At 58.2% G+C, this 22,993-nt stretch overlaps 1 protein-coding gene and 1 long non-coding RNA gene across 3 annotated transcripts; one reads left to right on the forward strand and one right to left on the reverse strand.

The window, feature by feature from the left end:
- Positions 1-928: 928 nt before the first annotated feature.
- Positions 929-19,937, reverse strand: DEGS2 (delta 4-desaturase, sphingolipid 2). The gene is made up of 3 exons (XM_055555503.1): positions 19,798-19,937; positions 3,239-3,981; positions 929-1,404 (listed from the first exon to the last, which is right to left on the reverse strand). Exons 1-3 carry the CDS (start codon positions 19,877-19,879, stop codon positions 1,258-1,260), a joined length of 972 nt encoding a protein of 323 aa, XP_055411478.1. The 5' UTR covers positions 19,880-19,937; the 3' UTR covers positions 929-1,257.
- Positions 19,938-20,647: 710 nt separating this feature from the next.
- On the forward strand, positions 20,648-22,985 carry LOC129634275 (uncharacterized). 2 transcript variants are annotated; one of them, XR_008705506.1, is made up of 2 exons: positions 20,648-20,734; positions 21,731-22,985. It is a non-coding gene; the product is annotated as an uncharacterized LOC129634275 (long non-coding RNA). The 2 variants fall into 2 exon arrangements; XR_008705505.1 differs by lacking the exon at positions 20,648-20,734 and adding an exon at positions 20,970-21,109.
- The last annotated feature ends 8 nt before the right edge of the window (positions 22,986-22,993 follow it).

Here is a 22,993-nt window from a genome sequence, read left to right on the forward strand (position 1 = left end):
TCCATCTCAGTGCATGCTCCCAGCAACTGAGAGACAGAGGAAGCCTGCTCTGCATGTCAGGAGGGGAGTGGCTTCAACCCACAGTTCCAAGAGGCACTCTCTGCAGCTCCTCCCACCTCCCACAGTCCAGGAATCCTGGGGCCGTGGGGACGGGGGCTGGCAGGTGTCCACGGGGTGTTCCCGGTTGCTGGGCTGCCTCCTCCCAGGACGGTTGACAGCCCTGGGCCCACCTTCAGCTCTGGGCAGGGTCAGATAAGCGCCTGGCAACCGGGAGGGCTCAGCTGGGCTCTCGGAGCTCCCTGCCCAGCGGCGCTCCCCTCCAGCATCGAGCGCAGGGGTCTCCTCCCTGGGCCATCCCAGTGGTCAGACCACTCAGGGCCACTCCCAGCCCCACCACACCCGCCCCCAGGGTGGTCCTCGGCCTCCACAGCCTCACATCTCCAAGGGGGGCTGTGTTTCTCTCACGCAGGCACCCTCCTGCTGCCTGCCTCTGGGAGACCTGGACCCCCATCCCAACACAGCCCCTCCCTGGGCCAGGGGCTGCTGAGGCCTCCCCCCCTCACCTGTGCCATCAGCCCTTGGCTTAGCCAGGAGAGGCTGTGCCCCACGTCCTGGAGACACCATCAGAGCTGCCCTTCACTTGGGCTGTCACCCCTTGGTCCGGCCACTTGTCCACCCGCCATCTCCCCGGCCCATGGTACCCCTTCATCTTCACATCTGAGCCGGTGAGGGTGTGGGCTCAGGCTGGAGCAGGGGTGAGGCAGACCGGGGCAGGGGCGGGCTAAGGCAAGAGCATGGGCCGAGGGCCGCATGGGCCTCTGCCCATACCTGGGGCCAGCCAGAATGCTGCCTCAGTGTGGTCCCCACGAGGGGGCACAGGGCAGGCCCTGCCGGCGGGGAGCCAGGCCCAATCAGGGGAAGCAGGCTCTGGGGACTTGAAAACCAACGCTGGATTTAATTTAGGCCATGGGGACGCCGGAGGTCTGCTCCCTAGGCGCAGAGTGCCCAGGGCAGGGTCAGGCCCAGCCCTGAAAGGGAGGGCCGGCCTGAGGTCACCAGTCCATGTACAGCCCGAGCCGCCATCCGTGCCTGCTGCCGCCAGGTGTTGTCTCGGGACTCGGGGAAAAGAGCAGTGGCTCAGGGCGCGGGAACCAAATGCCGCCAAACCAGTTCTGGACACTAGGCCGTGGGACGGTGACAGCCAGCCCTGCATCCAGCGGGGCACACGGGCCCCAGGGTGCCGGCCGGCTGTGGGGCTCACAGGCGGTTCTCCGCCAGCTTGCACACCCGCTTCACCCGCGCGAAGGGTCCCAGGGAGTCGTCGAACACAAAATCCCAGAGCACCTTCACCCACGAGTGATGCTGGGGCAGGTGGTCGTAGTACTCGGGCGCGATCTTCCGTACCTGCAGGGGAGGGACGAGCGGGTCTGAGGCCGCGCGCGCGCACGCACGCAGATACGTGCGAGCACACAGACTACATGAGCACGCGCACGCCCTGTCCGCGCGATGAGGGTACCCGTGTGCTCCAGCTGAGCCAAGCAGGAGGCGGCAGGCGCTGCCCGAAGGCGGAGGGGCCATTGGCACCAGGAGGCGCTGAGCTCCGCACCCTCCCACCCTCTGCCCCTCCGCGCCCCCCCCCACCCCGCCCCAAGTAGGGTGAGGAATTAAAATGCACACTCCCCTCCTTCCCGGGGGCCCACATTCCAAGTCTCCGTTCCAGGAGCCCTGGGGTGGGCCGGAGTTCTGAGTTCTGCTGAACCACAGTCTGTCCCCACGCCTCCGTGCCGGCACAAGATGCCCTTGTGAACCTGCAGACTCTCCTCTGACTTCGGCTCCCACCACGCCCTCACCCCATCACCTTCCTCTCTGGCCTCAGTACCTGTCGTTTCCCACTCCAGCTCCCTGACCCCCTCTGCACCTGACACCCTCAGCCCGCCTCCTCCAGGAAGTGCTCCAGCCTCAGCAGCTACATCCACACCAGCACCTCCCCTGCTCTCCAACCGCAGGAAAGGCCTCCCCTTCCCCCCACCGCCCCCCCCCAGGACGCACCAGGTGCGCAGGACCTGCTTTAGAGCCAAAGATGGGGCGAGAGGGGGGCGCCCTCCGGGGTATGAGGGGACCCGAAAGGCGGGAGCTGGGAGCCTTTGACTTTGCTTGGGAGGAGTAAAGGGTCACAGCTGACACCAGATGCTCCTGTTAGCATCTTGAGTCAAGAGTCTGGCTCTGCTGCTTCCTGGGAGCAGGGAACCACCCCCCAACCTGAGCCTCTGCCTTCTCATCTATGAAATGGGCATGATGACCTTGAAATGTCACATGGGCTTGTGGTGAGGCACCCATGAGACAGTGCTCAGCACAGAGCAGGACCTCGGTGCTGTGGAGGAGTCACTGGGTGGACACGGTACAGACACCTGCACACCCAGACCAGTGCTCACACACATTCAGACACACGTGGGTGGGTGGACATGCACACCCAGACATGCATGTACATACAGGCACACCTAACCACGTGAACACACAGGGACACACACACACAGACTCGCACACTCACTCGTCCCAGCACAGCAACCTCCAGCCTCCCTGGGCACCGGCACCTCTGCTCTAACCAGCCAGCAGCAGAGCAGAAGGCCCCCTCCTTCCCGCCTCCCTCTTGCTCCTTTAGACAGTCTCCAACCCCAGGTCTCCCAGGACGCAGGCACCAGCCCAGGCCGGAGGCTTTGCTCTGAGACCGCTCAGGCCAGACCCCTTGGGTCACAAAAGGCAAGGCTCTCTGTCCTCTGTGCCATGAGGGGGCCCTGGAGGGTCACAGGGCAGGGACAAGAACGAGGAGGGACAGGGTCAAAAGGCGGGTTGCTTCACCCACACCAGTGCTGCTGCTGCACCCTCTGAGGCACAGAGAGAGCCAGCGGGTGGGCCCAAGACACAGCCCGCCCGTGACTGCCACCGCTGTGCTCAAGCAGGGTCTCATTAAACCAAGAGGAACTGTAACATGCCCCTCGAGCCCCTGCCCACCCTGAATTCACCTCCTTGTTCTCCAGTCAGGCACTCCGGGTGCCTCGTGGCCTTTCCTCCTGCCCTGGGGACCACAAGGGAGAACGTGGCCACCCGGTGATCGGCAGGAGAGAAAAAGAGGCCACAGTGCAGCCCAAAGCCCTCCCCGCCCCCCCACACACACCTCCCTGCCTCACCCCCCCACGCCTCACCCCCCAACACATCCCCGCAGCTGCCTGACCCCGCCTACCAGGGGCAGGTTGCAGCTGGGGATGCTGGGGAAGTCATGATGTTCCATGTGGTAGCCCACGTTGAAGGTGATCCAGTTGAGGGGCCCGTAGTAGGAGTAGGTCTCGTGGCCCTTGAGGAACATGTAGTGCTCAGCCACAAAGTGGCCCGAGATGGGGTGCAGGCCCAGACCCAGCAGGGAGCTGGCCAGCAGGTAGACCACGGGCTTGAGCCCCCAGAGGGCATAGATGGTGGCGTCGGCCGCCAGCTGCACCAGGGTGTTGCACAGCTCCATGCGGGTCATGGCCTTGGGGTGCACGCAGAGCGGCCGCAGCGTGTAGAAGAATGGCTGCAGGGCCAGCCAGAGCAGCTTGCGGGCCGGCGTGCAGAACAGCCGGCCCTCGAAGTACGTGGGCACGTCCACGTCCAGCCCGTCGCCACCCAGGTAGCGGTGGTGGTCCACGTGGTACTTCTTGAAGCTGGCGGCGTAGGGCAAGCCCACGGGCAGGTTGGCGAAGACGGCGAACCAGCGGTTGCGGGAGGGGCAGCCCGTGCCAAAGGCGGTGTTGTGCGAGATGTCGTGGATGGCCAGCGTCAGCGAGTGGTTCACGCAGCCCCCGAAGGCGTAGGCCCAGAAGAAGAGCCAGCGCCACGCCAGCCCCTGCACCAGCCAGCAGGCCAGCAGCTGCGCCAACACCATTCCCGTTACCGTCCACTTGAGGTAGGGGTCCGGCCGCATCAGAGCCTTGATGGCCGGGTACTTGGCTGCAGGGAAGGGCGGGGGAGAAGGTGAGGTGGGCACTGGCCGCCTGGGTCCCAAATCCGTGCTTCCCCTCCCTTGCCGGCCCTTCCCCTCCCCCTGCTTCCCCTCCCACCCCCGACCCTCCCCTCCCCCCTTCTTCCCCTTCCCCTCCCCCCTCCTTCCCCTTCTCCTCCTTCCCCTCCCCCTACCGGCCCTCCCCCCTCCCCCTGCTTTCCCTCCCCCTTCCCCCCCCCCCGCTGGCCTCCCCTCCCCCTCCTTCCGCTTTCCCTCCTCCCCTTCCCCCCCCACCGGCCCTCCCCCTCCCCCTCCTTCCGCTCTCCCTCCTCCCCTTCCCCCTCCTTCCTCGCCCCTCCCTCTCCTCTCCCCCTCCCCCTCCTCTCCCCCTCCCCCTTCCTCTCTTCCTCCCATTTTTCCTGTTCTCCTCCCTCCCTCCAGCCTTTCCCCTCTACCATCAAGCCCCCAGGCAGTGACCCAGAGTCCTGCAAACTCTGTGCACCTGCAGACCCTCCTCCACCCCCCACCCCAGGGAGGCTCTGGGGAGACTTCCCGGAGTGGGGGGTCTTGGTCACCAGCCTCAGTAAAGAGCAGGTGTCAGCCTGGGTCACAGATTTTCTGATGCCCGAAATCAAAGCAGCTGCCGGGAACTGCCTGTTCGATACCCACGCGGTGCTGTGAGTGATTGGGTCTTCAAGGGGGGGCCACCGGCAGACTGTCTGGGCCCTGGGAGGGGGCAGCGGAGCTGGGGGAGGGGAATGTGGAGGGCTCTGGCTTTGTCTCTGTGTTTCAGTTCTTTTAAACAAGATCTGAAGGAAATACGATAAAACGTTGGATATGCTTATTGGGGTGGGGGTGGGGGTGTTATCATATCATTTGTACTTTCTGTATTTTGTTTAACAGAAAAAGGAAAACACAATGACAGTGGGAGTTGCCCACGCAGAAGAGGGCCTTCAGGAGTAGTTAGGAGAGAAAAGGGTGGAGTCGGGGCCCTTGGGTCTAGAGAGCAGCACCTGCTGGAAACCTCTGCTTGGCTGGAGGGGGTGGGCAGGGCCAGGCGCAAGGCTGCCGAGCTGGCTGGTGCTGTGTCCAGAGGTCGGGAGGGACAGGGCAGGGGCGACGCACGCTCGAGGGGACAGTCATGCGTCCACCCCAGGTCCGCTCTGTCCCTGGGTTCCTCAGGTGGGGCCAGTGCCTGGGCACACGGGTGGGGATTGAGGCCAGTGAGGATTCAGGCGCCCTTAGGACCATCAGTGCCTGACTCCAGTGTGCCCATGTCCACCCCTCCTGCCAACCAGCAGCTGGGCAGCCTCAGACTGGCCTGGGAAGAGGGTCTCCAGGGCTGCAGCAGAGGCTGGGCCCTGACTCGAATCGGCCAGGTCAGCGTCAGATCTTGGCTGCTTGTCCCTCCAAGTGACCCAGGAAGTCGCTTCCCTTTTGCGCTCAGAATAGGAAGCAGGTAACAGCTCCTCCTTCCTCCCCACACAGAGAACTTCCTGTCAGAGCCGCTCAGCAATGGAATCAACTGTTTTAGAGGTGGTGAGCTGCATGTCCCTGGGGGTATGCAAGGCGAAACACACAAGAGCCAAGGAATTCTGTCCAGTCAGGGGGGAAGCTCGCTCCAAGTCCCCCCACCGGAGCCGCAGCGGCGCCACAAGCCCATCTCGAGGTTGGCCCTGATCTCGCAGGGTAGCCGTGGTGCCACCCTCCCTGGGCCTCTGAGTCTCAGAGGGACATGCATGGGCCGGATGTGCCTTGCAAGGTGTGTGTCCCCCAGACTGGTCCTGGCTCCTGATGGCGGGCCAGCTCGCGTCGGCTGGAGATGCCAGGTGTCACTGTCGGGGTCCCCACGTCCTGGAACCTCTGCCCAGGAAGCCCACAGAATCTCCCTGGCAGCACTTACACCCCTGCTGCCTACACAGCAACACTCCCACCAAGCTGTCACCTCATCTGGCAGCTGCAGGGGTTTGGGCTCCAAGCAAGTGAGCAGTCGCGCTACACGTGGCCTCAAGACAGCCGGCCGGGGGCCAGGGTGCGGTCTGAATATCATACCCCTGCCCCCTGTTATTTTTTTAATATACAATTTTACTTCTTTATTTTGGGCTGTGCTGGGTCTTCGTTGCTACGAGGGCTTTTCTCTAATTGCATCAAGCAGGGGCTACCCTCTGGGCATGGGACCAGGCTTCTCGTTGTGGCGGCTTCTCTTTGCAGGGCACGGGCTCTGGGGAGCGTGGGCTCCGTAGTTGAGGTCTGCGCGCTCTAGAGCACAGGTGCAATGGCCGTGGCGCGGCTTAGTTGCTCCATGGCACCTACCGTCTTCTGGGACCAGGGGCTGAACTCATATCTCTTGTATTGGCAGGCAGCTTCTTTACCACTGGGGCTTCCCCGATAGCTCAGCTGGTAAAGAATCCGCCTGCAATGCAGATCCTGGTTTGATCACTGGGTCAGAAAGATCCCCTGGAGAAGGGATAGGGCACCCACTCCAGTGTTCTTGGGCTTCCCTGGTGGCTCATATGCTAAGAGAATCCACCTGCAGTGTGAGAGACCTGGGTTCGATCCCTGGGTTGAGAAGATCCCCTGGAGAAGGGAACAGCTACCCACTCCAGTATGCTGGCCCGGAGAATCCCATGGACAGAGGAGCCTGGAAGGCTACAGTCCATGGAATCACAGAGTTGGACACTACTGAGTGACCTTCACTTACTTTTTTACCACTGAACCCCAGGGAAGCCCTCCTGCCCCTGTTCTTATTCCGGCCTCCTTCCCTCTACCGCTGGGGCCACTCCCAGGCTTCCAAACCTCGCACAATTGCCTGGGTCCTTTGATCCAGAGAGCTCTCCCTGAATCTGCAAAGGACACCACCTAATCAGGTCCAAGAGAATGGTGGTCACAGCACAGTGTCAAACCTGAACTTGGGAAAGCACAAGCAAGCCCAGGATGGATGATAAATCTCAGCCCTGCTTAATGGGCCCCCAAGGACCACAGCATCCCCAGGTGGGGTTGGAAGGGAGCAGCGTTCATAACAGGTTCAAATTCCAGCTCTGGAAAGAGGGTCTAATAACCAGAATGTATAAAGATCACATTCAACCCCCAAACAAAAAGACAAACAGCCCAGTGAAAAATGGGCAAAGGAACTTGAATAGACGTTTCTCCGAAGATGCGCACCTGGTCCTCTAAGCACGTGAGAAGACGCTGGATCGTCCGTCACCAGGGGTGCCGCTAGCACCACAGTGCGGTCCCGACTCCGAGCCGCTCAGAAAACCAGAAAATGACAGCCGACGCGGCTGCGGAGAAACAGCGACCCTTGTCTGTATGTTGCCAGTGGGAATGCAGAATGGTGCAGCCGCTGCGGAGAGCAATCGGGAGGTTCCTCGTAAAGTTAAAAATGGAATTAACCATAAGACCATGCAATTCCACTCCTAAAGAATTTAAATTCGGGGACACAATAGATACCATGCACACCCATGTTCAGAGAGCTATTCACAACAGCCAGAAAGTAGGAACAACCCAAGTGTCCATTAACTGATAAGCAGATAAACAAAAATGAGGTCCAGCCACACAATAGAATATTATTCGGCCTCAGGGAGGAACGAAACTTCCAGTTATAAAACAAGAGGACATAGGGACGTAATACCCAGGATGGTGTTTACAGCTACAAAAGCAGGTCTTGAAAGTTCTCACCAAGAATTTGTCATCCCAGGCCAACTAAGCTTACTACGGTAATCATTTTGCAGTATACACACATATCAAACCATTATGTTGTACACTTTAAACTTATGTTATCTGTGAATTACATCTCAAAACTGGAAAAAAAAAAAGGGGGGGAATTTGTCATCCAAGAACTCATCAAGATAAAAAATTGTAACACTGTAAGATGACAGATGTTAACTAGACTTATGGGAGTCATTTTGAAATACATGAAATCATTGTGTTGGGGGGAGGGATAAATTAGGTGTTGAGGATTAAAATATCCACATTACTATATATAAAATAGATAATCAACAAGGACCTACTGTGAAGCACAGGGAACTATCCTCAATATCTTGTAATAATCTATAATGGAAGAGAATGTAAAAAAATTATATATATATTTATATACATGTATATTATATAACGGAACCATTTACTGTATATGTGAAACTAACACATTATAAATCGACTGTATTTCCATTAAAAAAATTTTTTAATCATTATGTTGTATATCTGAAGCTAATGTAAATATAATGTTATAGGTCAGTTATACTTCAATTTAAAAAATCCTTACATGGAGAAGGAAATGGCAACCCACTCCAGTATTCTTGCCTGGGAGATCCCATGGACAGAGGAGTCTGGAAGTCTACCGTCCATGGGGTTGAAAGAGTCAGACGCAACTTAGCAACTGAAAACAGCAGCAGCAAGCACACAGTCAGGCCGTTGTCATTTGGGGAAATAACTCTTGATACCTCTTGATGAAAATGTGATGTAAGATGGACAGCAAAGTGACCTAGCAATATGCAATGTAGAGTTTTGTAAGAAATTAAAACTTATGTATAAAATATATAAATAAATAAATAAATAAATAACAAATAAAACTTATGTATAGAGTCAGAGTTGCAAATATTCAAATAGTAAAGTAGGGGGCTACGGGAAAAATAAAAATTCCTTATATTGACTTTCCGACTTCCCCACTTCACAATGTCAGCGTCCTTAATCCTGCTCCTGGGAATTGACTCCCGAATAAACTACCAGCACCTCCTCCTCCAAAACCAGGAATAAAGGACTGACCCAGGCGACTTAAAATAGGATGAACCTTGAAGGCGTTACGCAGGGTGAGAGCAGCCAAAGGCCACAGACTGCATGGTTCCACTTAAGTGAAGTGCCCAGAACAGGCAAGTTCACAGAGCAGAAAGCAGAGGCTGCCAGGGCTTGCGGGGGCAGCGCAGTGACCCGGAGGCGTGCAGTGTCCTGGTAAAGAATCCGCCTGCGATGCAGGAGACCCTGGTTCCATTCCTGGATCAGGAAGATCCCCTGGAGAAGGGATGGACTACCCACTGCAGTGTTCTTGCCTGGAGAACCCCCACAGACAGAGGAGCCTGGCGGGCTACAGTCCATGGGGTCACAAAGAGTCGGACGCGACTGAGCAACTGAGCACAGCTCTCATGGTTAGAATGACAGATTCTATGTTAGAGCTTCCCGTAATAGAAAAAAAGTAAAAAAAAAAAAAAAAAAAATGCCAGCTCCAAGCAGGTTACCTCAGCTCCAAGGGTTCCTTTCTGAACCATAAACAGGCCACTGGGAGGATGGAGAGATAAGGTACGGAGCCTCGGACTGACTGGCTGGGAGCAGGCACCCAGATTAATCTGTGCTTTGTGACAAGCGGCCAACATGTGGAGACCCAGCAGGTTTAACAGGCAACCAGGGTGCTCCCCGCAGATGGGGATGCCGGGGTTGGGGGTGGTGGGATTAGGCCAGTGGGTGCTTCCTCCCAGGCCTGCCCACGTGGCCCAGCAGCAGCCACGTGGGTCATCCCCCTGTTGTGGGAGGCCACTTGGCTTCCCCAGGAAGGCCAGAGGCCCCCATGTGATGCCCACTGCCCCAAGCGGGCAGAAGAGGCAGGGACAGGAGAGCAAGGCCCTGCCGCCTGAAACCAGCTCCCAAGGTGGAGGGAGAGACTGGCAACTGGGGGGGGGGGGTGGGCAGAGAACAGCGCCCCCAAAGATGCCCACCTCCTACTCCCTATTTCCATGGCACCCGGGGTGCTAGTCTGCAGACCTCATGACAGCAAGGAGCTTCTGGGTTATCCCAGCGGCTTAGCGTCACCCCAGGCTGGGGACAGTGGGGAAGCTGGCAGGAGAGGAGGTTCTAGAATGCGTAAGGTCTCCACCTCCCTCGCTGGCTGTGATGACGGAAGGGCCGTGAGGAAGGGCCACGAGCCGAGGGGAGCAGGTGGCTCCGGGAGGTCTAAAGGCCGGGAGACAGATTCCCCCGCCAGCGCCCCCGGAGGAAACTGCAGCCCCATGAGACCCGGGTCAGGCATCGGACCTCTAGGACCGTGAGGGGAAGAGTGTGGTGTTTGCAGCCCTAGGAGACTCGCAGCAGCTGGACGGCGGATGAGGAAAGCCCGGGGCTCCAGCAGCCCACATGGCCTTGGGCCCCACCTCTGCCCAGCCTGGCGCTGGGCACAGCGGCCACTCACGCTTGCCCCTGTCCATCGAGGGCCGCACGGCCCGCCCGCCTTGGCCAAGGCGGACCAGCCAGCATGGCGTGAGCCCAGCATCACCCTGCCGGGAAGGGCCAGGGAGACCAAGGACCCGGCCGGAGGGTGGGGGCTGGCGTGTGGGACCCACTCCGGAGGGGGTGCAGGGGGCAGGCCTCGTTCCAGCTCGTTCCAGCCCCGAGAAGGGGTCAGGGTGAGCAGGGACATGTCAGAGGGTGGGCCTCAGTGTTCCCCAGGAAGATGGGTGCCTCCGGTGGGGGGCTGAGAGGGACCCTCTGGGGAGGGGGTCCAGCGGCCACGGCGGGGTGGAACAGGGGAGGAAGAGGTGTCTGCGTGACAGCTGGGGCCAGAAGGACGCGCCTGCAACCGCAGCAGTGGGGAAGCTCTCACCCACAGCCCAGGCCTGCATTTCATCAAATGCAAGGTCCCCGGCCTTTGCGTACCTGGATGTCAGGCTGGGGCCACAGGCCCCACGGGGCTCCACCAGTCTCCCGACCAGCAGGAGCGGGTCTCTGGGCACCAGCCTCCCTCCTTGAGCAATCAGGGACTGGGCCCTTACCTGCCCGGACACACCTGGGAGCTGACTCAGGTGGCCAGGGGCCACCAGCCTCTACAGGGCCAGCCCCCACCCACCCCCCTCCGCTGCCCCGTTCCCCTTGGAAGGAGGCCAGGCCCAGGGCAGGAGGGCGGGGCAGGCCACACCTGTTCCAGGTGAGCACAGCCTGGCAAGTTCTGGGCCAGCAGGGACCAGAACCCCAGCTCAGGGATCCAGGCCCAGGAACAGGCCACTCCTGTGCTGCTCAGAGGCCAGGGCTGTGACCTTGAATGGGGAGTCCCCAGTGCCTCGTCTTGTCGAACAAGGCCAGTTAAGTCCTGAGTGAGTGGAACAAAGGGGAGTGCCCTGGGGGTCCCCCCTGCCTGGCCTGGCACCCCCTTCTTGCTTTCCTGACAGTTCCCCAAGGACCCAACTGCCCTCAGCTTGGCCGTGGCCCCAACATGGGCGGGAGTGCCCGGTCCCCAGGCCCCGACCCTGGCCAACCAAGTCCTGGATGCACACTGCCCCGGCCTAGGTCTCCGCATCCAGGAAATGGGGGTGATGCCTGCTCCCCCCTGCTCCTCCCTGCTCCCCCGCATCCAGACTGTGGCGAGCCCGGGATGATGGCTCAGAGCCCTAGGAGTTGTTACTACTATTGTTATTCAACACAGTTTCCTGACCTGAGAGTAAAAACATCCCATTTCTGACCCTTGGGGCCATGGGCTGATGGTGGAAGCCGATCTGGCCCCAGACTTGCTTTAACCTGTGAGAACAGGCCCCAGACTCCCAGACCACTACACCACTGGGCCTGGCCGCCCTGCTGGAAGCAACAGGAAAAGGACCGATGCACAAGCTAGACGCTGGGTAGCTCAGGGGCAATCTGAGAAGGGGCCAAGCTCCAGATCACCTCCCCGCTGCCCAGAGCCCCGTCCAGCCCAGAGAGACGGGGGAGGCGCCCCAGCAAGCTGGGACAGTGGGGGGATGGGCATAGCAAGCGCTACAGCCCAAGGCGGACCCAGGCAAGACCCTGTGAGCTCAGACAGCAGAGCAGCTGGGGGCGGGTGGGCAGCAGATTCCAGGGGTGGCACAGCTGGGAGGCCTCACTGAACAGACTCAGCCTTCAGTAAAGACCCCAGAAAGGCACCATCTAAGTGGGGCCACTCTGGAGAATCCCTTGGACAGCAAGGACATCCAACAAGTCTGTCCTAAAGGAAATCAATCCTGAATATTCATTAGAAGGACTGATGTTGAAGCTGAAGCTCCAGTCCTTTGGTCACCTGATGCTAAGAACTGACTCATTGGAAAAGACCCTGATGCTGGGAAAGATTGAAGGTGGGAGGAGAAAAGGGGACGACAGAGGATGAGATGGTTGGATGGCATCATCGACTCGATGGATATGAGTTTGAGCAAGCTCCGGGAGCTGGTCAAGGACAGGGAAGCCTGGAGTGCTGCAGTCCATGGGGTCACAGAGTCGGACTCGACTGAGCGACTGAACTGCAGCAACTCTGGACCAACCCACGCAGCACTGGTGAGCGGGTCAAGCTGGTTCACTCTCCATCTACCACCTGCTGGACAGGTGGTATGGCAAACACTGAACCTGTTCAATGCCAGGGCTTCCGGGCCCCAGGGGAGCTTGGGAGGCTTGGGGTCCTCCCTGAGAAGATGTTCTGGGGACCTCCAGCCACGCAGGCCTAACAAGGTCACTGGGCACAGTCAGATTCTGGGCAGCTGCAGCTGTGGGCTTGGGGTGTCCCACTGCGGGGGTCAAAGAGGGTCAGAGAATGAAAGGCAGGACAGGTGCCTGCTGGACTTAGCAAGGGCCCTGGGGGCCCCAGGTGAGAAGGTGAGGCCGAGTGAGGGCAAGGGGGGAGAGGGCTGGCTGGGGGGTCGAGATGGGGGAAAGGCGGCGGGGTGACAGCAGAAAGAGGGGATGGAGGTGCGGGGTGGGGTTGCTGGCCTGACCGAGGGGTGCCTCTTCCAGGGCTCAGGGGTGCGGCCAGGGAGGGGAGAGCCACTGGCTCCATCTTCTCTGGGTCCCAGGAGAGGGGTGAAGCCCGAGGAGGAGGACAAGAGCGCCCAGCAGCCCCCAAAGCAGAGCCCTGGCCCAGCCTGACCAGGCTCTGCCCACCCCCCCGCCCCGGATGATCTCAGCTGACAGCAGGGGAGAGGCCTGCCCACCCAGGCGTCCAGCGCAGAGCATCTCAGAAGCTGGCGAAGGACACATGTGCCTCAGGGTTCTCAGGTCCAGTTGGGCAGCCTGGAGCCGGGCATGGACTGCCACCTGGAACCAGACCCATGCAATGGCTTTCCAGCAGCAACTCAGGTGGGGCCCGAGGCAGTGGGCCATGAACAACAGTCACTGCTGGAAGTCACACTGTCCAGGCACGACACAGGAGGAGGGCTGGGGGCCCAGGGAAGGGTCCAGGCAAGGCAGGGCAAGGCCGACAGAGCAAGACTTGACCTCAGGACCCTCGACTTTGGGCCTGCTGGATGCAAGCCGGGGCCTGGGTGTGGAACCGGACCTCAGCAGGTGAAACGTGCTCGGCGTCTGACACACTCATTGGGGCCTCACCAGTCCACCTAGGAGGGCACTGGGCCCCCATCTTAGAGATGGGCACACAGAGGTTCCACCACACCTGATTTTCTCTGACTCCTTCGTTGTCCCCAAGGATCCCTCAGTCCCAGAGGAGCTGTTTCCTGAAGCTGGGCTGCAGTCATCAGGGCCAAGTGCCCAGAGATAAACCCTGGGTCCACAGTCAGGAGAGCCACACTGCAGCCTGATTCAGTCCAGCTGCTGTGTGCCCTGGGGCAAGCCCCTGTCCCTCTCTGGGCCAGCTTCCTCGCTCTCCATCCCTCAGGCACCTGCTCTGACAGGCCCGGGCTATAAGCACCCAGGGGTGGGGGTCTTCCCCGAGGCAAAGGGGCCACAGGTGTGGAAGAGGGAGGAGGCCGCAGGCCCTGAGGTGTCGGGAGCCGGTGGCGGGAATTTCCATGCTTTACATGCATTTACATACAAGACTTGTTCACAAGGCCCCGAGGGCCCAGCAGGGGAGCAGCCTGTGGGAAGGGAGGACCCAGGCTGGGCCCGGGTCCACTGCAACCCACAGAGCAGTCTCCCATGGATGCCCACCTGGCTGTTCCCAGAAGCTTTCCTGATGAACCCTGCTGTGCCAGGTGGCAGCGGGCAGGGAAGGCTGCCAGGTCCTTACCCTCTTCGGGCACCGGGGGTGGGCACCTAGGGTGGTCCCCAGGCCCCCACCTTGGCCCTGCCGACTGGCCAGCCATGAGGTCCCTTCTCTCTGACTGACCGCTTCCCCCAGGGAGGTCAAGTGCCATGACGGTCCCACTAGCTCGGGGTGGAGGGGTCCCTTCCCCACCAGGTACTCCCTAGTCTCGAACATTCCCTGACGTCTTTCAGTTCCCTGCCGCCCCCCCTACACGCTGCTCCGGGTGCAGTGCCTTCCCTGCCCACCTCCACACACACACACACACACACACACACACACAGCCGGGCGGCCCTGCTTCCGACGGCTTCTCCGTCCCCCCACCCCCAGCCCTGTCTCTCCCACCTGGGTTTCGGTTTCCGAGCCAAAAGGCAAAGCTAGGCCTGTCTGGTCAGTGTGGGAGGCACTGGGGGTGGGGCGGGGGACGGGGGAGGCGCCCAGAGCACCTCCAGGAGTCACGACCCCACCCCCTCACCTGCCTCCCGCTGAACCTGCTCCTGATTCATTGACAAATATTTGCCAAAGCTCCGGGACGAGCCAGGCCCCAGACCCCAAGGCGGGAGAGGGGGCACAGTGTGTCCCCGAGAGGATGTGCCAGGAGGAGACGCACACCAGGCCCCGTGACCCTCAGGTGGGCACTCGAGGGACGGAATCGGGATGTGGGTCCAGGATAGTGACTGCAAGTGGTCCTGGGCCCTCTGGGGTGAGGGGAGCGCTCTAAACTTGGTTGTGTAACCTTACTAAAACTCACTGGACTGTGTCTTTATAATGAGCGAATTTTATGGCATGTAAATCATGCCTCGTAAAAGTGGGTACAAATTAAAGAATGCAGGTTAGAAGCAGGCCAGGCAGGAAGGCGCAGCACACACATCAGTACAGAGGTCGGAAAGAATGAGAGGAAGGGGCCACGTGAACCGGAGTCTGCCCACGAGTCATATGCCAGGGACTGGACGGGGGACAGGCTCTTCTCAGGTCCCGGGTGGAGAAGAGGGTGGGACAGAGGTGTGGGCCGTGTCCCCAGGTTAGAGACTTGTCCTAAGCCCAACCCCCGGCTGGCCAGGAGACCTTGGGCAGGGCGACTAACCTCCCAGGGTCCCGCCCTGCATAAAAAAAATGCAAAAAAGATGTAAATGTCTGTAAGATTAAATTTTAAAAAGTGGGGAGGAGGTGAGAAAAGAATGAAAAAAACGCCCTAAGTGAAAAGACAGGGCTTCCTGCTCCCCAGTGGCAAGGATTAACCTGTATGCCCCGTGCTCCCTGGCACCGCTGTGTGCTAAGTCCCTTCAGTCGTGTCTGACTCTATGACACTCTATGGACTGTAGCTCGCCAGGCTCCTCTGTCCATGGGATTCTCCAGGCAAGGACACTGGAGTGGGTTGCCAAGCTCTCCTCCAAGGGATCTTCCCAACCTAGGGACGGAACCCGTGTATCTTATGTCTCCTGCATTGGCAGGTGGGTTCTTTACCACAGCGCCACCTGGGCACTGCTGGAAAGGGGATAAAGCCCCCGGACAGTCCTGGCACGAGTGACTAGAGATGCTGGGGAGCAAGGGTGGTCAGAGAGCAGGAGCTAGGGGAAAAGGGTACCAGAGTACTGGGGTGTCGATGCAGAGCAGAGATGACATTTTTAGGAAGGGAAATCCCCCAACCTCTAGGATCTAATGCCTGATGATCTGGGGTGGAGCTGATGTAATAACAGCAGTGACGTGTACAAGAAATGTCGTGCTCGTGAATCATCCCCAAACCCCACCGCATCCCAGGTCCAGCAAAAAACTGTCTTTCATGAAACTCGTTCCCTGGTACTGAAAAGGTTGGGGACCGCTGCCTTGGAGGATTCAAGCCAGGAAGGACACAGTTAGGTCAAATAGGGCCCTAGGGATCACTTACTGTCTGTGTGGCCATGGACCCAAGCGCCCCTCCCTCCCCAGCCAACTTCGCCGGAGCACAGCATCCCTTCCCTCTGCCCTCACAATGTGATGCTGTGTGGCTTGCACACAGCTCATCACAGCCCCTGCCCACTGGCTAATCAGAGGACTCACAGCTCTGGCCAGAGGTGAGCTGGCTCAAGGGGAGGACGCACTGCTCAGGGCAGAAGGGGAGGAGGCGCCTGTTCCCTCTGTGGGATCTCAGAGCTGGGTGGACGCAGGCTGCAGCCCGCCTGGTGGACGTGGAGAAGGCGGGTCAGGCAGGATCAGGGGCAGAGAGAACGGCCCTGTGGCCAGCCTGCCCTCCTCTCCTGTGGTCTCCATGAATTCCCTCGAGCTTGTCAGCCAGTTCAGTTCTGGGCTTAACCACTTGCCACTGAGAGAGCCCCAGTAAAGGCTTTTCCTAAGCAAATAAGTCAACAATTGCCGGAGCCTTACTTCCTTATTTTACTTGGATTATTTTTTGATTATTTGATTTTTTTTAAACTATGTGTGTGCCCTTTCATAAATAAAACACAAAATCACAAAGCTATTTGTTTTGGAAAAGACAAATTCAAACGCTGCCTCTTACCCTCTGGGAGTGCCTGGCTTGGGCTCTGATCTCCAACAGGACAGAGCCCCACTGGCTCTCTGCTCCGGCCCTCGAAGCTCAGGGAACCTCAGCCCTGGCCTGGGAGGCATGTCTCCTTCATCCAGGCAGGATCTGGAGGTGGACTTTGGTCCTGCACAAAGAGCACTGCAGCTGGCTCTACGCAAGGACTTCCTGGGTTCTGACTCCAGGATTGAGCTTCCCTGGTGGTAAAGAACCTGCCTGCCAATGCAAGTAGATGTAAGAGACGTCTGAGTTGGGAAGATCCCCTGGAGGAGGGCATGGCAACTCATCCCAGTATTCTTGCCTGGAGAATCCCATGGATCGAGGTGCCTGGCGGGCTACAGTCCATGGGGTTGTAAAGAGTCAGACAGACTGAAGTGACTTAGCATGCACGCACGACTCCAAGAGGTGAGGCTCTTTAGGAGCATCCACTGGCCCCCAGGGAGCTGGCTGGGCCTGGGCCACGGCAGCCAGCTGGCTGGGCCTGGGGCATATCCCTGCCTGAACACCAACTTGGCCTCTGTGGCCTCTGAGCTGTGTGGCCCTGGGCAAGTCACTTCCCCTCTCTGAGCCCCACTCAGGGGCTGTAAAGACAGGCCGACAGTTAAACGTAGGGTTTTTCAGGCTGGGAAACAGCAGATGGAAGAAAACAGGAAATCAGAGATGGAAGAGCACTCACTCCTCGTCCTTGGGGAAATCACAGAGCCTTTCTGCAAGAGAGAAGCTAACACTGATTGAGTGGTGGCAAAACAGTTACCACCACCTCATTTAATCTGCACAGCATCTCCACAAAGAAAAGTGGAAGTGAAAGTGAAGTCGCTCAGTCGTGTCCAACTCTGCGACCCCATAGACTGTAGCCTACCATAGACTCTAGCCTACAGGCTTCTCCATCCATGGGATTTTCCAGGTAAGAGTACCAGAGTGGGTTGTCATTACCTTCTCCAGGGGATCTTCCCAACCCAGGGATCGAACCAGGGTTCCCGCATTGCAGGCAGACACTTTACCCTCTGAGCCACCAGGGAAGCCCTCCACAAACAAAGCACTACAATTAACCGCTTTAACTCAATCAGACATCAGTTTCTTCAACTGCTTATTGACTCGCCCAGGGTCACAAAGCTGATGAGTGGGTATGGTCCTGGCTCACAATCAAGGTCAACAAACCTTCTAGGTCTGGAAACCTGCCTCCAAGAGATAAAGACCTGATGGGCTGGAAGGGGAATCCCACTGGAGCACCCTCCCTCAACCCAGGCCAGGAGGGGGCTGTTTCTGCAGGAGGGAGAGCTGAGCTCGAGCGAGTAGGGCAGGCAGGAAGGACTCGGGGTGGAGGAACCGCAAATGCAATGCCTGGGAGGGAGGGAGGAAGACACATTCCAAGTTCGTTAGCTCAAAACTGGCTGTGTGGGGAGGAACCCGCAGCACCCAGTGCAGAGTGGGAATTTGCAAAGCGCCCTGGAGAGTCAGCCCTTGAGAACTTGTGCTGTCCCTGCCCTGGCCCAAGTCACCGCCCTCTTCTCTAGGTCTTCCAGGGTTCCCAGCCATCCTGTCCAGGATGCTTCCTGGATTGGTTCCAGGGCCCGTGGCTTCTCTCTTCGGAGAGGAATCCTTCTCCAAGTCCTGGCATGCTGGGTACCACACTGGAGCACCTTCTCACTCAACATCTCCTTTTATCCTCATACCCACTCTGCCAGAAAGGATGACTGTGCCCATTATGCAGACTGGGGAAGTAAGGCTGCAGTCCAGAGTGTCTGCATCCCTCCAGGCACCTCTGTGGGCCAGGCTACATCCCCCAGCCTTCTCCACCTGGGGCCAGGTGTGCAGTGAGTCCTGTAAGGGGTGGTGGGGGGGACGGCGGGGAGAGCCCAGGGAGGGGAAGGAGACACAGCCCTGCAGGACCCTCTGCGCCACCTGGAGGAAGTTCGCAAGTGCAGCAGACGATGCTGGGGCCACACACAGTACAGGGTTATCGCTCACCTCATAGGAGAAAAACCACAGACCCACCCAGGGGTCTCCAGGCCCTGGAACCCCAGCTACAGCAGGGTACAGCCCTGCATTAACCACTCAGTGCATCCGGTGTCTGAAAGGTTTAAAAGGAATAGGAAGATACTTCCCTAGTCTTGGGGTGGAGCAGGAAGACACAAAAGAGAAATTTCTAAAAAAAAAAAAAAAAAAAAAAAAAAGAGAAAATTCTAAAGAAACAATCCAATCTATTCAAATGCATTAAAAAAAAAAGCTCCTGTGATTATAAAGGGAAGAAGATTTGCAATGTATTGTATAAGACTAAGGGTTAAAAACCTCGATACAAAGAGCTCTAACAACGCAACAAGCAAAACACCAACCCAAGAGAAAGCAAAACACAAATTTAAATGACCAATTAGACATTGAAAGCAATCATCAAATCAAATATTAAAGTCATAATGAAATACTATTGTTTTGTCAACCTGTTTTGCAAAGATTAAAGACTTTTGCCAACTGCAGGTGTGGGTGAGGGTGTGGAATGGTGGCCGACTTTAGGGAGAGGGACCGTGTTCACCTGGAAGCTGATCCGGCTGCAGAGGCGACTTGGTGGCACCGAGCAGAAGCTGCTCTGCAGGTGTGAGTCCCTGAACCCCTTATCGTGGGTAAAGGAACCGTACATTCTGGGTCCTTCTGAGAGACTGATGGAGCCCGCAGGTGGGTGAGTCCACAGGATGGGTGACCATGTAAGTGAAAATGACTTTCCAGGACACTACATAACAGAGAGGGGCCACCGGACATTGGGCTACAAAATAAAGGACAGACTCTGGTAAGCCTTTGTTTGCTGTTTTTAAATAAGTTGTCTCTCGTTCAGCTTTGCTTCCTTCGAGGAGTTCATTCTGCCTTAAAGCCCGGTTTGGGGGCTGGGCTTGGGGCCTCTCGGGCGGGGCCGCCGGGACCTGGCGCTCGGCGCACAGGGGAGCCCAGGGTGCGGAGGACGACAGGTGGCCATGGAGCTGCCTTCGCGGGCGGGGGCGGCGCATCCCTCACAAAGACAGTCGCTGGGACTGACCTGTGCGCCTCGAGTCCCGGGAGGGGCTCCCCTCCCACAGCCGGGATGGAGTAGCCGAGACGCGCTCCCCCAACGCACGGATCTGGGCTCGGGTCCTCGGGTCCCCAATCTCAGGACAGAGGCAGAGACGCGAAGGGAGTCTCAGACCGGAGCTGGGGACCCTGGGCCGGGGAGGCTGCCGAACGGGGAATGGAGCCCCCACCCTCTGAAGCAGAGGTCGGGGAAGGCCTGCTGGGCATCCGGGCCGCGCAGGAGCGACGCCTCCCCGGGCTCGGGCTGACCTGGGACACCACACGGCCCCAGGGCTGTCCCCACTTGGGGCCCGCGCTCACCGAGTATCTCCTTGCGCCGCTGCGTGTGAGGCTGGTCCGTGTAGACCCACTCGAAGTCGCTGCGGCCCACCCTGTTGCCCATGGTGGGGCTGGGAGCGCGGCTCTGAGCGCCCAGCTGCTGCGCAGGGCTCGACTCCGCGGCACCTGTCGTCGTGCGCCGCGCGAGGACCAGTTCAGGGCTCGGGGGCGGGGCGGGGGCGGGGCCTAGGGCGGGGCCAGGAGCGCCTGGGCCACCGGGAGGGGCGGGGCCTCGAGCGGGGCAAGGAGCGCCTGGGCCAGCAGGAGGGGCAGGCCCTCGGGGGCGGGGTCTCGGGCTGGGCGGAGGTGAGTCCCCGGGCCTCTGGGCGCCTCAGTTGCCTCGGGTTGGAAAATGGGCTGTTAATGTGACCCCGGGGGAGTCCCTGGACCCCGGGGTGTACGGGGACGTCCGTGTCCCCGGCTTCCCGGAGGCTCCATCGCGGCTGGGCGCCTGTTCTCTCAGCGGCCCAGAGCCACTTGCGCTCCCGCCGCCCCTGCCCCGACGGACCCGCCGGTGAGGAGCGTCCCCCCGCCCCGTCCCCCGGCCCAGGGCAGGGGTTGGAGGGTAGGGATTAGATGGCTGCGTTGTGCAAGTGAAAAGAGGGGAAGCTTCCCTGGCGGTCCAGGGGTTGACTCCGCGGTTCCACTGCAGAAGGCGTGGAGGCAATCCCGCAAGCCCGCATGCCCCGCCTTACAGCCAAAGCAAACAAACACAGGAGTTCGGGAAAGGTTCGTCACAGCGATCCGCCCTGCCCCTACCCACTCCTTTCACGCAATTAGGAAGAGGGCAGGTGATGAGGCGTCTGCAGCTTCAGGGAGATGAGTCAGCCCCATCCCCGCCTTCAGGGAAAGCCAGGGACAGGGACAGGGACACCGACGAGGCCGGTTACAACTCAGGATGATACGTGCCCGGACGTAGGTAGGTTCTGGGACAGCCAGGGCACAGTCCAGGGGTTTTTGTATTAGGTCTCAGAGGGTGAGTAGTTCAACAGCTAAAGAAGGCCAAGGGCATTGGCGGTAGAGCCAATGCAAGATGCAAAGGCTGGGACTTGGAAGAACCCAAACCTTGTCAGAATGGAGAGTCTGGTTTGGGGGGAGTCGGGGCACAGGGCTCCTCATTTTCCTCCTTCCCAGGGATCCCCCCTGTCCTCTTGCTCCTTTGGGACTTTGCATGGTGTGCCCTGTGTACTGGAGCCCGACCTCCAGGAGCCGCCTGGGGAAGCAGACTGACCTGGAAGTCAGAGGTACCACAAAGCAGGCAGGAGATGATGGCAAGCATCGCCCCCAGTCTCCTGTGAGTCTGTGGCCAGGGGTGTAGTACATTTGGCAGACCACCCTCAGCCTAGGGCCAGAGGCAGTCCTAGCATGAGATGGCATGGGAAGCAACTATGTGGGCACACCGTGGCAGCCAGACACCTGCCCCAGAGTCCAGGGTTGGAAAATGGGCCAGTGCGGAGGCTGGCTTCCCTGTCCAAAAGGGACATGCTTAGAGCCTTGGGTCACCACCATCCCCTGCGCCACCCAACAGTGTCATCTTCTTGGCTTGCACGCCTCTGGGAACCGAGAGCTCAGCATCTCCCAGGGCAGCCTGCTCTGCTCACAGCCAGAGGGAGCCATAGCAGACATCCCAACAGTGGCCACTTTACAGATGGGTAAACCAAGGTTCAGAGATAAAGAGAGCCTTAGAATAAGCTTCCCTGATGACTCAGACAGTAAAGAATCTTTGTGCAATGCAGGAAACTAGGTTCAACCACTGGGTGGGGAAGATCCCCTGGAGAAGGGAATGGCAACACTCCAGGGTTCTTGTGTGGACAGTTCCATGGACAGAGTAGTCTGGTGGGCTGCAGTTCATAGGGATCGCAAAGACTCGGACACCAGTGAGCAATGAACACTTTTACTTTCTTTCACTTTTCAGAATAAGCAGGAAAGCTGGGACACGCCCCTGATCTTCGACTTTAAAAGCCCAAAGTCGGAATGTCAGCCCCATGTTACAACCAGTGAGATCTGGGTCCCAGCTCTGCCCTCTGGGCACCACCATGCCTGCCAGCTCCCTCTGCCCAGGACAGAGATCAGAAAACCACTCACAGATGGACCCCAGGACTCCGCCTGTCCAGTTGCCACTTGCCCAGTGGCTTCATTTTACAGATGAGAAAATTGAGGCCGAAAAGGGGACAAGTCAAAGGACAGACTGGAGAGAGCCTAGCAGTGTAATAAAAGTTCATGACTTTCAGTCTTGTTCTTGTTCAGTTGCTAAGTCGTGTCCAACTCTTTGTGATCCCATGGGCTGCAGCACACCAGGGTTGCCTGTCCTTCACCATCTTGTTCAAACTCATGTCTGTTGAGTCAGTGATGCCATCCAACCATCTCATCCTCTGTTGTCCCCTTCTCCTCCTGGCTTCAGTCTTTCCCAGCATCAGGGTCTTTTCAAATGAGTCAGCTCTCCGCATCAGGTGGCCAAAGGATTAGAGCTTCAGCTTCAGCATCAATCCTTCCAATGAATATTGAGGGTTGATTTCCGTTAGGATTGACTGGTTTGATCTCCTTGCTGTTCAAGAGACTCTCTAGAGTCTTCTCCAACACCACAAAAGCATCAGTTCTTCATCACTCAGCCTTATTTATGGTCCAACTCTTACATCCCTACATGACTACTGGAAAAACCATAGCTTTGACTATATGGATCTTTGTTGGCAAAGGGATGTCTCTGCTTTTTAATACGCTGTCTGGGTTTGTATAGCTTTTTTGCCAAGGAGCAAGCATCTTTTAATTTTGTGGCTGGCTGCAGTCACAGTCTGCAGTGATTTTGGACCCCAAAAATATAAAATCTACCACTCTTTCTACTTTTTCCCCATCTCTTTGTGATGAAATGATGGGACCAGATGACATGACCTTTATTTTTTGAATGTTGAATTTTAAACCAGGTTTTTCCATTCCTGAGTAATCTCCAGTTCCCCGAGGTCAGCTTGGACCACAGAGACTCAGCTTCAAGATGGTGAACGCACTCAGAGCACGTGCCCTAGCCTGCTCACCACGTCTCAGTTCCTGGAAATGAAAGAAACTGCATATCTGCTTGCAATGTGGTATCCTCCGTGGGATCCTGAACCAAAAAATGGGAATTAGGTAAAAACTAAAGGAATCTGAATAAAGTATGGACTTTAGTTGATGATAATGTATTAACATT

The sequence above is a fragment of the Bubalus kerabau genome, chromosome 19 (genome assembly GCF_029407905.1).
Source record: "Bubalus kerabau isolate K-KA32 ecotype Philippines breed swamp buffalo chromosome 19, PCC_UOA_SB_1v2, whole genome shotgun sequence".
NCBI classification, from domain to species: Eukaryota; Metazoa; Chordata; class Mammalia; order Artiodactyla; family Bovidae; genus Bubalus; species Bubalus kerabau.

What these genes read in the sequence shown, in the direction of transcription:
- DEGS2 (XM_055555503.1), bottom strand. Translation starts at nt 19,879, where the DNA reads ATGGGCAACAGGGTGGGCCGCAGCGACTTCGAGTGGGTCTACACGGAC. An exon ending in GCGGCGCAAGGAGATACTCG is followed by an intron (nt 3,982 to 19,797) that starts GTGAGCGCGGGC and finishes CCTTCCCTGCAG; the next exon opens with CCAAGTACCCGGCCATCAAG. An exon ending in CCAGCTGCAACCTGCCCCTG is followed by an intron (nt 1,405 to 3,238) that starts GTAGGCGGGGTC and finishes CCTCCCCTGCAG; the next exon opens with GTACGGAAGATCGCGCCCGA.